We start from the raw sequence: 13,695 nt of genomic DNA, 5'->3' as shown, positions 1-13,695 counted from the left end.
CTGAGAACTTCCAGCCAAAAAGGGGACTGAAATGGCTCAGAGATGCTAGCACTTCAAATGAATTCTTTCCACTTAAAGCAATGAATAGATGAGCATTACCTGCATGTAATGGTCCCAGGCATGATGCACCTCGAGGTGCCATGGACCGCCTGTGAGCATCACGCTGGGGACCATTACATGCAGCATCCCATGGCATGTGCTCAGGAAGGAAGTGGGGGCTGTACCTAGTTCACATCTTCAGCAATATGGCAAATCTTATATAAAACACGCATGAATCAAACCAGAAGCTCCTGCCTGGCTGCTGGGAAGTGACGCCACCGTGACTCATGTCATTCTGTTTAAAACAGTCCTCCCCCTCACCGTCTCCCCTCCTTAGAGATGCACCTTAGAGGCTTTGAGCAGAGCCCAGAGATGCTCGCTCTCCTCTTCTACCTCCTTACATCACTTTCAGGCCATGACACTTTGTCTCAGGTGACCTTTGCGGCCACCAAGCTCTGCCAAAGCACTTTAGCAGCTCACTCCAAATACAAACAAGCTTTCTTTTCCTGGCATTTTTTCTTTCCTTTATTATTCTTTACACTCCATAAAAACCCATTGCAGGTTTTCTTTCACATTCACGAGATCTCCTGGAAATTATTGCCATTTCCCATACAGATTACATATTACAAAAAATAAAAAGGTCAACAGACAAAGAGAGACGCTCATTCTGAACTCCCTGCAGACACAGAAGCCAAAGAGGGAGAAACCGGTTTTCACAGACAAAGGCTGGCTAGAAGGTGACCACACACACACACTAAAAAGCCACATAACACTGAACAAGACCACTTGACCACACACGATACAAGTTAGGAACACATGGGAACGGATGGAGAAAGAGTTGGCTTGGAGCTTGTCAGGTTTTTTTGGTGTAAAATCCAGCAGTTACAGTGTTATCTGATGGGAAGTAACTGGAACAGAGGATTTGAGACATTCAAGTATTCTAGGGCTGTTCCTAAATAACAGATGGGAGGATAATAGCTCAGCAGGGTAGCCTGATAGCTTCTGTTAAGTTCCCTGCCTTAGTTAAAAGCACATCCAGTACAAAGGCAAATGCAGAAGTACAGGAAATGCAACACCTGAATGGATCCATGGTCTAGTCTGGTATCCTGTTACACTATGGTCAATACCTGACACTTCAGAGGCTGGAGCAGGACAGGGGATTTTCAGCTGGCTGTGCAATCCTGTCCTGGGAAAGCAGCTCCCTCTCACCACCCCAGCCCTTTGCTCCCTGAAACATGACACAGGAGAGGGGAGGAGGAAAGCGGGAGGTAAAGCAGAACAAATATTCACTCCCACCACCCCTGCGGATGCAAAGGTCATGCTTTTCACTTTGCTTTCCTTCCTGCTGCTGCTGTTTATTGCTTGAAACCTTAAATAAGGGTCTTTTAAAAAAACAAGAAGGGAAGGAGGTGGGAACTGAGAACATACTAAATGGGTTTCTCATTGCTCCCGAGGAATCTGGGAATACAGTAGTGGGTGCACACTCTGGATAAAAACCTAAAAAAGCACTTTCCTGTTTTAAAAAAGGACCATAAAAGTTCAGAGAACCTGCCACACTTGTGTCTCACAGTCACAGCACATGGGAAGTATGACCCACGGTAACCACTGCGTCTCAGCCCAAGTCAATGAGGTTTCTCTATTGCACGTTCATGAAATGTTCTTGTTGGGGATCACAGTTCGGATCAGAGAACCGCACCAGCGCTGGTCTCCCAGGGTGTTTCAGCAGGATGAAGATGCTGTCATCGGGCTGAGTTTCAGCTGGTGGACAGGAGAGTGGATGGGCACAGAGCTCAACACTGAGGTAGGAAAGGCGAAACAGGAGCCCTCAAAGTCTTTGCCTAAGGTCAGTTCTTCTGCAAAGAAAGACGCAGCTTCTCTTTTGCACGAGGTGACGGGCGGGCTGGGGGTGGAAGACAGGATCTCTGACTCGTACTGGAGCAACTGGCCCATGAAACCAAAGTTTGGTGAGATCAGACTCCGGCGCTGCTTGATGTAATCGAAGGCTTCCTCCAAACGGAGTTTCTTTGTCTTCATGAGATACGCCATGCAGATGGTGGGAGAGCGCGAAATCCCCGCTTCGCAGTGCACCAGGATCTTGCCCCCCATTCGTCTGACATGATCTAGGGGAAAAAAAGGTGTTGCAGACATCAGTTGTCACTGGGGATGCAAAGGACACTGTGACATGCACCAAGCACTGAAGGTACAGCCTAGCAAGGAGAGGCTTGCTCCTCCATTGAGTACTAAGGGTAACATGGAGATTGAAAGAGAAGAGGGACAAAATCCAGAGATGGAGCTGAGCTACAGATGGCACTTGGTTTCAAAATCTGTGCATCCTGATTTGATACTTTCTGTATTTTTTAGGAAATTGCTTCCCTTTCTGCTTCCCACATGCCTATTTCTTTTTTGGAACAACTGACTTAGCAGAGCATTGCAAGATAGAGATCAGGTATCTGGGCAATGCTTCTGTTTGCTGTACCCTCACTTCTCTGCCTGCAGCTCAAAGTGCTGACCCAAGCTCAGACCATCAGGTCTTTCAGATGCTGCAGGGCTGCCTTCCTCTCATCAGCTTTGCTAGAAAACCAGGACTTTTAAGTCCAAACCTAACTCCCTGTTTGGCTGGTTAGCAGCACATGGCAATACCAAGTGCTGAGCCCTTGGTGGGTGCCCTTGGGTGGAGAGGCTGAGCTCACTCCCTGGGGCCTCACCACAAAGCACACAAGGGCTGGTAGGCAGTTACTAATTACAGCCTGGTTAAAGGATGCTTGGACTTAAGTCAGGATATAAAAGGCTTATGCAAAGCACCCATTTTACACAACAGGAGCCACTGTGGTTACTCACACAACACAATGATTGTTATTAGATTAAAGAGAATGCGCTTAAAATAAACCCTTTCCACACAAAAAATACAGTTCAAAAATAGACATTCTTTGCTCTATTGCCTTGAGCAATGTGTTCAGGCTCCAATTTATGGATAACTGAGCTGAGTGTAGCACTCAGTGGAACAGAGCAGAGCTGAGCAAGTTATCATTTGCCTGTCTTCAGTTGTCTGCCTGGGGACTGGTGCTACCACAACCGGTTATATTTAACTACTGCACAAAATAAGGAAGACATGGACTTGAGTCATCTGCAGCACTGACACCACATGCCTAGATTTAAAGGAAAGTGAAAACTAAAGTCATCCTCAATCTGGGAAGTTTCCAATTGACTCAATTATCAGAAGGGGTTGGGGATGGGACAGAAGAATGTCATCAATTATCCTTTCCCTGAGAGGTATGAAAAGTCCCTTACCAAGAAGAGAAGGTTATTGCAGCTCTGCCTGCACTGTTGAAGGACTGAACTCAGTTGAGCAATGAGCCCAGTGAGTCTGTAACTGAGGGTTTATTCTGTTTCTCTCTTGAATGTTCCTGGAGAGCAACAGCATCGATTTCACCACCACCCTGGCTCCAGCTGCTCCACCCCACTAAACCACCTTGTACAAGGAGCCTCTTCCTTGTGCTACCTGACAGGGCTGGTGTGCACTCACCTCCCCAGCCTTATACAGGGAGATTTGAGAGGGATGGCCCAGAGTTTTCTAAAGGCATCTTCATTGTTTTGCATCCAGGTATTTAAGGGTGGGATATTGGTATGAACAAAATGAGCAGTGGAAGGAGCTCTGTGACAAGGGGACATTCTGGATTTCTAAAACACTGGCTTTAGGATATCTCAGAAGAGCAAGCTAATAAGCTGACTCTGCTTCACTTGGCTTTTACAGGGTCTGGAATGCAAGGCCAAGGAAGCAATACGGTTTTCTTCCTTTACAAGTCTATTGATTTTAATAGACTTTGGTGTTATTCAGCCATACTTCTCTCCTTGTCATGCTGAAGTTACACCTACGCTTGCTTTGAAAATGAATCTAACCAGCTACGTGCCTCATCTGCCTGATGGCAGTCAAGAGGAGGCATTTCCTCTTCTGAGCTTCCCAGCCTGGGAAGGACAAAGATCTTGCTCTGAATGTCCCTCCTCCTTCCTTCCTCATGGAAATCCCTCTACCATGAGAAATGCTTGGGAAGGAGGAAGAATAAACTTTTGCTGGACATCTGGGAACATACACAAAATTACATGTCCTTCCCACCAACATGTCTTCTAAAATAGATGACTTTAAAATACATGAAGGTCTGGAAATGTGTTCATTTGGACCTACCAATGAAGTCGATGGCTTCCTGGAAGTGTGAGCTGATGTCTGCTGTGTGACTGTCCTCCACTGGGATCCATTTGTAGCAATACTGGTCTTTGAAGGACTCTGAGCTTTTCCTGGAGACGTTGAGCAGGGCCGTGATGTGCAGGTTGGCGAGAAACTCGCACTTGGAAGCATGATAGGCACTACCAAGGTAGAGAAAAGGCAGGATTTCGACCGGACCACCCTGGAAGAGAAGGAGTAGCAACATGTAATTCCTTTCCAAGAGTATTTAAGTCCTGATACCCTGCGTGGGTGCCCACTCCCTCTCCCACTGGTGCTTTTGGACCCCAGTGCTGCCGGCCAGCAAATCACTGCGATGGCAAAGCCCACGCATCAAGAAGGTTTTCATTTTCCTATCCACATCTGTGAAGCACAAAGGCACATCCAGCCCACTCACGTGCAGGATGTTTCTGACTTTCTTTAAAGTGCTGCCCCTCAGGATGCAACCAAAGCGCTTTCAGATGCGAGAGGTCCATTCCCTCTGAGGCTTTACCAAAACACAGTCAAGGCAAGGAGCCACCTCCGAGCAGGGAGGAAAAGGAGGACAGAGGAAGAGGCTGCTCTAACCCAGCCCAGGGCTCAGCCCTTCCACTTAGACCTCCAAGGCAATAAAATTGGAGCTCTCCATCCCCTCAGACCTCCCTGGAGAGCAGCACCCACTGCGTCACCCGCCCCAAGATGTCATCTTGGTTCCTCCTTCCTTAGCACAAGCAAAGGCTGGGTGACGAGACTGTGAAAGAAACAAAACCAGCCATCGCCTGACACCAGGCTTTTGAGATCACAGGTAACTTTCCATGATGCACAAGCGCTGCTGCCAGCCCCCAGCTGTGAGAAACCAGCTTTCCACCCCCACAGCTGCCCCCACTGCAGGTTCCACACACCAGGGACAGGCAGGAGCCACACAGGGCAGCAGGATGTAGCCTGCAGTGGGAGATGCAGGGGGGCATCACCGGGGGCTCCCCCTAAGTGCCAGGAAACGCACGCCCCTGCGGAAGCGGCCTGACCGCAGGGTGACATCTCAGAGCACACGTATTCCCTGGGCTGGGCCAGCATGCAGTGACTTCCCCTGTGGAAACCCCACTTCCCCTGTCCAAGGGTGGCTCTCAGGAGCTGCTGCCTCTTTTCAGAAGTGGCCCCACAGCCATGGCCCCCTCCACCAGGCTCAGGTTCCTCCTGGGCTCTCAGAGGAGGCTCAAGCAATGCATACTGCTTTGTCTGCTGGAAAATGATGCTCCTGGCAGCCTCTCCCCTACCCATTTTAAGTCTCCTAGGGAGGTATGAGCTGCTGCCGGGCTGTGTGATAGATGGGACACAAATACAGTTTGGGAGCTGGACAAGGTGTTTTTACTCCTTCTTTTGCCTAATTTTGAAACCAGGCAGAGGCAATGCTGACCAGGGCATCTTATTCAACACATGGGCTGTCAACCTGGACTGTGACAACTTATTGACAGCCCACGCCAGCACAAGGGCCACCGGCACCCTGCCAGCCTCCAGAGCCCAGAGGTAGGGGGAAGAAGACCCAAGGGAAGGTCACCCACCACAGCCATGACACATACCTGGTCATAAGCAGGTTTGTGGTTGGTGCTCTGCTTCTCACAGTGGCTGGCAAGGTTTCTCTCTGCCTCAGTCCTCTCCAGGGAAATGAGTTTTCCATCCACACAGCACTCAGGATATTGCGAGTTAAAGGTTTCATACCCCCCTAGGGAGAAAAAGGGAAAAAGAAAAGGAAGATATGAATGTTTGTGCTTGCAAAACCTGGTTTAATTAACTAGAGGAGAAATGAGTCTCCATCGGTTGCAATGCAGTGGGATAGCACTGCACAGCGATGGGCCCCAAGGGGTTAATGAGGGGTAATGCTCCCCTGGGAAATGCCTTTGTTTAAAAGGCTTCAGGCACCCAAAGTAAAACCTATATTACTGCTGACAATTATTAACTTGCCAAAAGCTGGTGGATCCAGATTAAAACTGTTAGTGAATGTAATTCCGTCAAATCTATCAACCATTAACTCCAGTACAGCAGGGACTAAACTCCCTCCCACAGGTTTTATGTAAGAGCAGTATTCCCAGTGTTTGAGATGAAGATTTCTGTGCTCAGGACTCATCTCTATATCTGTCATTATTGTTTACACTGTGACAGCATGAGAAATATTTTACTTGTGTTTCTGAATGGACATAAGCACGAGAGGGGGATGCTTGCAACTGTGTCATTAATCACCACAATGCACGAGACAGCGAGGTAATGAAGACAGTCCCACTGAAACCAATCTATTGAATAACAGCTATAAAACTTAATGAAATCCTGTGACAGCACTTGACAACTGAATAGCCCCACATGAGCTATTCTGCATGGTTAAGGACTGCATTCATTTCATTCAGTGCACTACTAATGAAAAGGAATTAATCCTGTTATTACATTGTTACTCAAAGTTTGTCGTCAGCTCAATCAGCCTATTTCCAGGCTGGGGATACACTGCACGGAAACACAGGATCTCTAAAATGAATGTGAATAAGCCAGGTAGCAGAAGCAGCCTGGAAACGTCAGTGATGTGCCACATGTCTGCCACCTGTGCTCTTTCAGAACCGAAATGAATTGCGAAAGCTCTTGAACAGCCAGATTCAATAACCCTCCAGAGCAGGGCCCTCAAGTAAACATAGCTCAGAAAGCAAAACCCCAATGTGATTCATTCACCTGCAACTGTTTCACCCTGATAAGCGGGGTCAGTGTGGGTGCCCCAGTACAAGGAGAGTTTATGAAACAAAGGAAGCACTGAAGATCTGAGCAGCCGCAGGGCCCCTACCATGGGCTGCCTGGTACCTTGACGTTTTAGCCCCGTAACACCGCTGTGTCATTGGTTTGCAATGTTTGAGCAGATACGTGCTCGAATTCACAAAGCACTGCTGTCGCCCACTCAGCCCTGCCATGGGGTCCTCGTGTTGCAAGAGGCCAGCACGATCCAAAGCCCACTGAAGGTGATGAAAGTGTTTTCCATGACGGAGGACTGGAGGATGACTTGGCAGTGAGCTGGCACCCAGCACCTGCACCTTTCCTCCTACTCCCCAGGCACACGCAGTCAGTTTGCCCCAGAGCTCACAGCAGGTCAAGCTGCCAAGGGACCATGGAGACCGTAATGGGTGTTTGCGTGTATGATAAAGTGATATTCACAACAACTGGGTCGATAAAATGATATCCCTAACAACCTGCAGTGTGAAGAGCCAGCAAGCACAGGCAGCTCTCCACACTCCCCCGCTTTCCTGATCTTCAACTGCCCTTCAAGGGGAAGACTTTTAAATCCTCTTGTTTTGCATAGCTGACCTTATCTCCTCCCCGGCCCCCAACTGCTGCCATTGCATAGGAAAAGTATGCTTATATAAATAGCCATTGACTCCCTGTGTTGTTTTTACTCTTGAACGAACACAGAAATCCACCCCAGCCAAATCAGCGTGTGTGTTCGAACAGACATGCATGGCTCATGTCTCTGGGGCAGCAAACGTGTGCAGCTGGTGAATGGTTAATTACAAGCCTTGAGGATCAGGATATTTGCAGGCCATTCTTACAGTGAGTCATCTCCTCATCCCATCCTCCAGCAATCTCCTCTTCCCCCTCCCCACTCAACCTAGCTTCCCGGAGGTCATTTCTGCAAATACTAGATGGCTCATCTCAGAGAGCTGTGCTGCGCTTTGGTTTTAATCAATAGATAATAGAATCCTTGTCATCACCAAGGGAAGAGTCCTTATTTTATCTTGCTGCATGATCTTCCCTCCACCACACAACCAGTGCTGTGCTGAGGCTGAAGCTCACCCAGAATGAAACTGCACCTACACAGATGAAAGATATGACATGCTCACCCCCTGAAAGGAAGAAAGTGAGGGATGGAATGGGGCCTGCTCTGCCATTTAGCCTGTGCTTGCCTACACTAACTGCCCCCTGCCTGGGGCCATGCTTGCGGGGGAAACCTGCTCATATCATAGAAGCATTGAACAGTTTGGGGTGGAAGAGACCTTAAAGCTCATCCAGTTCAAAGCCCCTGCCAGGGGCAGGGACACCTTTCGCTAGACCAGGTTGCTCCAAGCCCCATCCAAGCTGGCCAAGGTGAGACCACCTTAGTCCTTAAGTAACCAACACCTCCTCCCAGCTCTCTCACTCTTAGGGAGAATAGGAATACAAAGGGAACCTCAAGGAGGTTTTATTTTCCTGATGGTTTTACAGCCCGTTATTTGTGAAGTTGGTGTTACAGAGCCCTAGAAGACCCTTAATTCTGATCAGTGACTGCTGCTTCAGGGTGATTTATATCCTTTCTGCACAAAGACCGTCCCCCAGACCACAACAGCTTCCTGGGGGTCGGTGGTCCTGGTGAATCACCAGTGCTGCCCGCTGAGTCACCAGAGCTCCTCAGGCTGCATCATACCTGAAACGGAGCTGGCGACTTCATGGGCCTGATCCTGACACACAGAGCACTTCCAGCAAAGGGGAACAGCATCAGGAAAAGGAGGAAACTTTCCCATTCACGAAGGGGAAATGCTTTCAAGATAAGACACTTTGCAAGACACAAAAGGCACAAAGTAGAGCCTACACCAAACCCCCACCTCGGATAAACTGCCCACAGCCACAGTCACCACTTCAAAGCGTGGTGCTGGTCCATAAAGAGAGAACGATCTCGCACCTAAACGGGCAGGATGGGAGTCAGTAGGGCTTAATTCGGCCCCTGGTTTGCCACAGACTTCCCGATGTGATCCTGGAAGTGTTTTCTCATCTTCGGTTTAATGAGGTCCCTGAGGGTTTGATTGCCCCAGCACAGTACAAGTATCCCTGCCTTGCAGCAGTACAACTGGTGCTTTGAGGGGGGACCAGGGTAGGGGGAACGGGATAGAGACAGGCGGGGAGATCCGTCCTCATGGCATCTGGCAGTACCAGGCTGGAGGTGCCTCTACCCTGGAAGGGACGTACTCGGGGCAGTGCTAGTTATAGGAGACCAAACTGAGCACATCGGGGCAAGAGCTGGCATGACGAAATGCTTCATAGAGGTGCATTAACCCGGGCCAGTGAGGACATGGGAGCAGAGTTAATTCAAGAAACATCGCCTGGTTTTCTCCTCCATTTGCAGCCTCGGGATATGGCAAGGGGCGGGGGGGTTGGAGTGTTTAGGAACCCCAGTTTCGGCGTGGTCCCCTCCGGGGAACCCCGTAGTCCCGGGTATGCGGTGACACGGGCGGACTCCGAGTGCTGCCCGGCTGCGGGGGAAAGCACGGGGAGAGGAGGAGAAAAGCACCACAGAGAGAGGGCAAAGGGACAAAGGCGCTGCCTGGAGAAGCGGAGGGAAGGCAGGGGTGGGAGGACAGGGGAGGGGCGGACTGAGATTTCTTTTTATCGTTTTATTGTCCCCGGGTTTCACGGAAAGAAAACAAAGAACCGCAATCAAAGGGCTATAATACACGTGAGGAGATATTTCTGTCCCCCGACAAGCCCCGGAGTTTTTGCCATGGGCTTCCTCTGCCAGCCTCGGTATGCCCAATGGAGAGACAGAGCTCTCGGGTGGAGGAGCAGGCAACGACCCCCGGGGCTCGGGAGCCCAACACGAGCCGCCCCGTACCGCCGGGCGGAGAGCGAGAAGCGGCAGCCTCGGGTCTCCTTTTCCCGTAGGGCTGGTTTTATTTTCCACGCAGCCCCGATCCCTCTCGCCCACTTCTCCCTTTGATAATCCCCAACTTTTGCTCTTCTGCCCTAGTATTCTTTGCTTCCCATCAGCTTATTAAACACGCGGCGGGGGTGAGCGGAAAGGCATGTAGGCTCAACTCGCCGAGTCTATCCGGGATTTATGTCCAGTGGGTGGAAAAGAAACGAAATCCCGGTGTTACCTCGCTGCCCTCCACCAACAACCACGTTAATCGTGGGGCGGTGGTGGCGGAGAAGGGACGGGACCACCGCGGGGCCGCCGCCAGCCGGAGGGGCTCTGGGGATCGATCCACATCGCCCTCCTAAACTCCTACCCTCCCGTTCCCCGCTGCCCCTCTCACCTTTCAGGAAGCAGACCCTGGCCCCAGCCTCGGGCAGGCTGGAGAGCAGGGCGTTGAGAACGATCTGTGCCGTGCTGTCCTTCTTCAGCTTCTGCCAGTGCCCCGTGCCCTGGTCCAGCACCACCACGGCCGCCAGCCGAGCGGTCCCCGCTGCCCCTTCGCCGCCCAGCAGCAGCCGGGACCGGGCCGTCTCGTCGGGCACCACGAAGTGGAGCGGCACGGCCCCGCCGCGGGCCCGCCGCATCACCACGGAGTTGAGGTTGACGTTGAGCGAGCCGCGGAGGCAGGAGGCAGAGTAGGACAGGTAGGGCCGGCAGTCCAGCACCAGGCAGCGGGAGGGCTCCTTCCGCAGGAGCTTCCTCAGCTGCCGGCAGTCGAGGGACGTGACTTTCATGCCGGCCACGGGGTAGAGGAAGGGAGAGCGGCTGGGGAGTCCCGGCGCTAGCACGGGAGAGAGGCGATAGGGACGGGAGGGACCGCGGCTCCGCGCCGAGCCCGGCCAGGGAATCCCGGCCACCACCACCGGGCATTTATATGAATGGGAGGCCGGGCCTGACGACACTGCCCATATAAGGGGAGTGACGCGCCCGCTTGCCAAATATGGGCATCCCCCGCCCAGCGCCGCCTGCCTGCACCGCCCCCTGGCGGGGATCCCCTCCCTCCACCGGTGCGCGGCGGGGGCCGCGGCCGCGCAGGCTGCGTTAGTCAGGATGGAGGCAGAGGAAGCTGAAAAACGCCGCAAGAATTCCGCAGTCATCGGCCCCAGGCTCATCCTGCATCACCCCTGCCCCGGGAGCGGAGGGAGGGGGAGGAGGAAGGGGGGGAGGAGGAATGGCAGTGCTGGAGCAGGATTCTCACACCAGGTTGAAAAGAGGGGTTTCAGTTCCTCTTGTTCCCCCCTTCTCTGTGCATATTCTCACCCCCAGCAAAGCCTGATCACAGCGATAAGTGTGGACTACCCGGGGAATATCCTTGGGGATGTGGTTATCTGGCAGCAAAGGAAGAAACGAGGAGTAGCAGCTTGGGACAAACAAGATGCGCCATTTGTGCAGGATGAATGAACGCTTGGAGAGCGGGTCAGGGATGGGGGCACCTGCAATGGGAAAATTGCCTGAATGGCTGTTTGAAGGGGGGGGTCTTATGTCCCTTTCCTTGTTGTGGGCGGTGAGGTAGCGAGACTGTGCCTCAAGGACCTGCAGGATATACATGCCGGACCTCTGTCTGTGCCTGTATCCAGAAGTCATGACACTAAGACGCACAGGAATTAGGAAATTGGGCACTTGCCTTTTCCTTGTAGATAAGTCTTGCAAAGTGACCAAAAGAGAACTGGAAATCCCTGGAAGACGTTGGTCAAAAGGATGAGCTCCAGCTCACTGCAGCCCCAGAGATTACAGTGGAGCTGTCTAAGAGCAAGGCATCATTTATTCTGATGGTGCCCTGAAAGTATGCTCACCTCAACAGGAGGCAGGAAGTGCCATCGCTGCCTCAGATTGCCTGCAGCTGAAACAGAGAAGCATGAAAGAGGCTGAGTGCGGAGGAAAAGGTTCAGGCTGATTAAAAGAATAGCAACTACTGGTTTCGAAGCACCTTCTCCTCCTCTTCCTCTTTCAAACCCCCCCGCAGGCCCCGGCTGGCTCCTTCTAACCTGACCCCCCTTTTCCCCTCCTCTGAGTCACTCAGGGTACGAGGTGGAACGAAAATAGAAGCAGCTTGTGGGTAGGGGCAGATGTTCACGGAGCGCCTTAGCGTGGGTGCTTCACCTGGCCACTGCCGTCATGCAAAGCAGCTCCTTCCCTGCTCCTGCAGCCATCATGGGCATGGCCAGAGCTGCATGGCGGGGTTGGGTGTCCCCATGTTGTCCCTGCCAGAACCAGATCCCCACCAGGAGAAGCCATGGCCACAGCTGAAAACCTTCACATCATCCCATGGGTAGGCTGATTCCTCCCCTGTGTTTTTCACCAGGGGGGCAATCTGGCACTGGCAGGGGCACAGAGACTGATCCCACCACAGGAAGCCCTCTGAACACAACCTGCCGTTCCTGCCTCCCAGCCTCAGGAGCGGCTTCTTCCTCCCTGAGAAGCAGCCTGGCTCCCTGGGGGCTCGGCCCCCCCAGTAACAGCCCAGCTGGAGAACTGGTCCCAGTGCGGCACAGGGAGGGGAAGAGGGGCTGCGGGCAGGCGCTAGCGTGCTCCTCCCTCCCGGGAGGAAGCGGGGGGCCAATGGAGTCACACGAGAGCATCATTTCCTCTCAGGAAACCCAAGTGAAATGTGGAGGGGTGGGAAAGAGAGCTTCAACCTCCCCCCCCCCACACACACACCCACACTCCTGGCTGAAGTGAAAGGCGCAGATCACACCACCCCAGCAAATAACCTCTATGGGGAATACCTGAAGTTTGGCCTGTCCTGGGCAGGGTGAACAAGAGCAGAGCTGACCTGCAGCTGACCTTCCTGCTTTTACACACCTAATGCCGAGCATCCAAACAACTGCCTTTCAGTAGATTACAGCTCTGCTTTTGTTTCTTAATGGAGTGAGTCATGCCCACCTTTTTATTAGAAGAAAATAACGAGGCTAACAACAGCAGTACTAATGCTTCCTCACTGCAGGGTGCTGGACACGCTGAGCGTCCCTGACTTCTCTGCCCACCAGCGAAATGACTCGGTTGTACTTGGAAATAGATGAGCAATCGGGGCTGATGCTGTCAGGGCTGTGGGATGGACAGGGATACTTTTTCCCTGCTGGAGCAGCTCCTTCTTTTGTCAGGTGCTCCCAGCCAGAAGGGAGAAAGGGGCTCGATTCCTGTAAGCGGAGGTGGTTGAGTAACTTAAACCACCCTCTACTCTAGGTAGGAAACTCCCCTCCTCCCTGCAGCACTTTACATCATTCCCATTTCGGGTCTGCTGCATCTTTCTGCTCCTCCTCCCGCTTCCCCCTGATAATCTCCCAGGCTCTTTTGTCCTTTGTTTTGGGCTTTTATCGGGGCTTTCAGATCAGCTGGTCCTTTCCTTTTCTTCCAGGCTGTATTTCCCCTAACCCAGCTCACTCTTCCCTTCTCCCCTCCTCACCTCCTCTGAGCTCTTTGTTTCTGCCTGTTTACAGTGCTATGAAGGGAAACCCTCACTGCAGCTGGGGAGGAGAGGCTCCAGCTCTTGGGGTTACAACTGAACCCCCATCCCAGGTAAAAGCTCCCAGGGCACATCATCCATGGGGGAGTAGCCAGTAGGCATGGCTCTAGGGCAAGATGCTGCCTTTTGGAGAGAATACAACTCAAAAGCAGCTTTTAAAAGGGGCTTAGATGACTAAATGAATGGGAAATGTATTTCTTGGGGAAGAAAAGACAGGATCAGCTGAGTTTCTAGGGCTCAGTTTGCCTGAGCAGGGACAAGGGATGCCCTATCCTGGGGGCTACAAGTGTGCTTGTCTCCCCAGAG

At 52.0% G+C, this 13,695-nt stretch overlaps 1 protein-coding gene across 1 annotated transcript; it reads right to left on the bottom strand.

Annotated features, from left to right (window-relative positions):
- Positions 1–536: 536 nt before the first annotated feature.
- Positions 537–10,812, bottom strand: DUSP5 (dual specificity phosphatase 5). The gene is made up of 4 exons (XM_005154532.3): positions 10,267–10,812; positions 5,812–5,954; positions 4,220–4,439; positions 537–2,159 (listed from the first exon to the last, which is right to left on the bottom strand). Exons 1-4 carry the CDS (start codon positions 10,658–10,660, stop codon positions 1,759–1,761), a joined length of 1,158 nt encoding a protein of 385 aa, XP_005154589.1. The 5' UTR covers positions 10,661–10,812; the 3' UTR covers positions 537–1,758.
- Positions 10,813–13,695: the final 2,883 nt, after the last annotated feature.

Source organism: Melopsittacus undulatus, chromosome 4 (assembly GCF_012275295.1).
Source record: "Melopsittacus undulatus isolate bMelUnd1 chromosome 4, bMelUnd1.mat.Z, whole genome shotgun sequence".
NCBI lineage: Eukaryota > Metazoa > Chordata > Aves > Psittaciformes > Psittaculidae > Melopsittacus > Melopsittacus undulatus.
This window is presented reverse-complemented; position numbering and strand designations above follow the sequence as displayed.

Coding starts and splice junctions, on each gene's coding strand:
- DUSP5 (XM_005154532.3), bottom strand. CDS start 10,660: ATGAAAGTCACGTCCCTCGACTGCCGGCAGCTGAGGAAGCTCCTGCGG. Junction 5,955..10,266: donor CAGGGTCTGCTTCCTGAAAG/GTGAGAGGGGCA, acceptor TTTTCTCCCTAG/GGGGGTATGAAACCTTTAAC. Junction 4,440..5,811: donor ACAAACCTGCTTATGACCAG/GTATGTGTCATG, acceptor CTTCTCTTCCAG/GGTGGTCCGGTCGAAATCCT.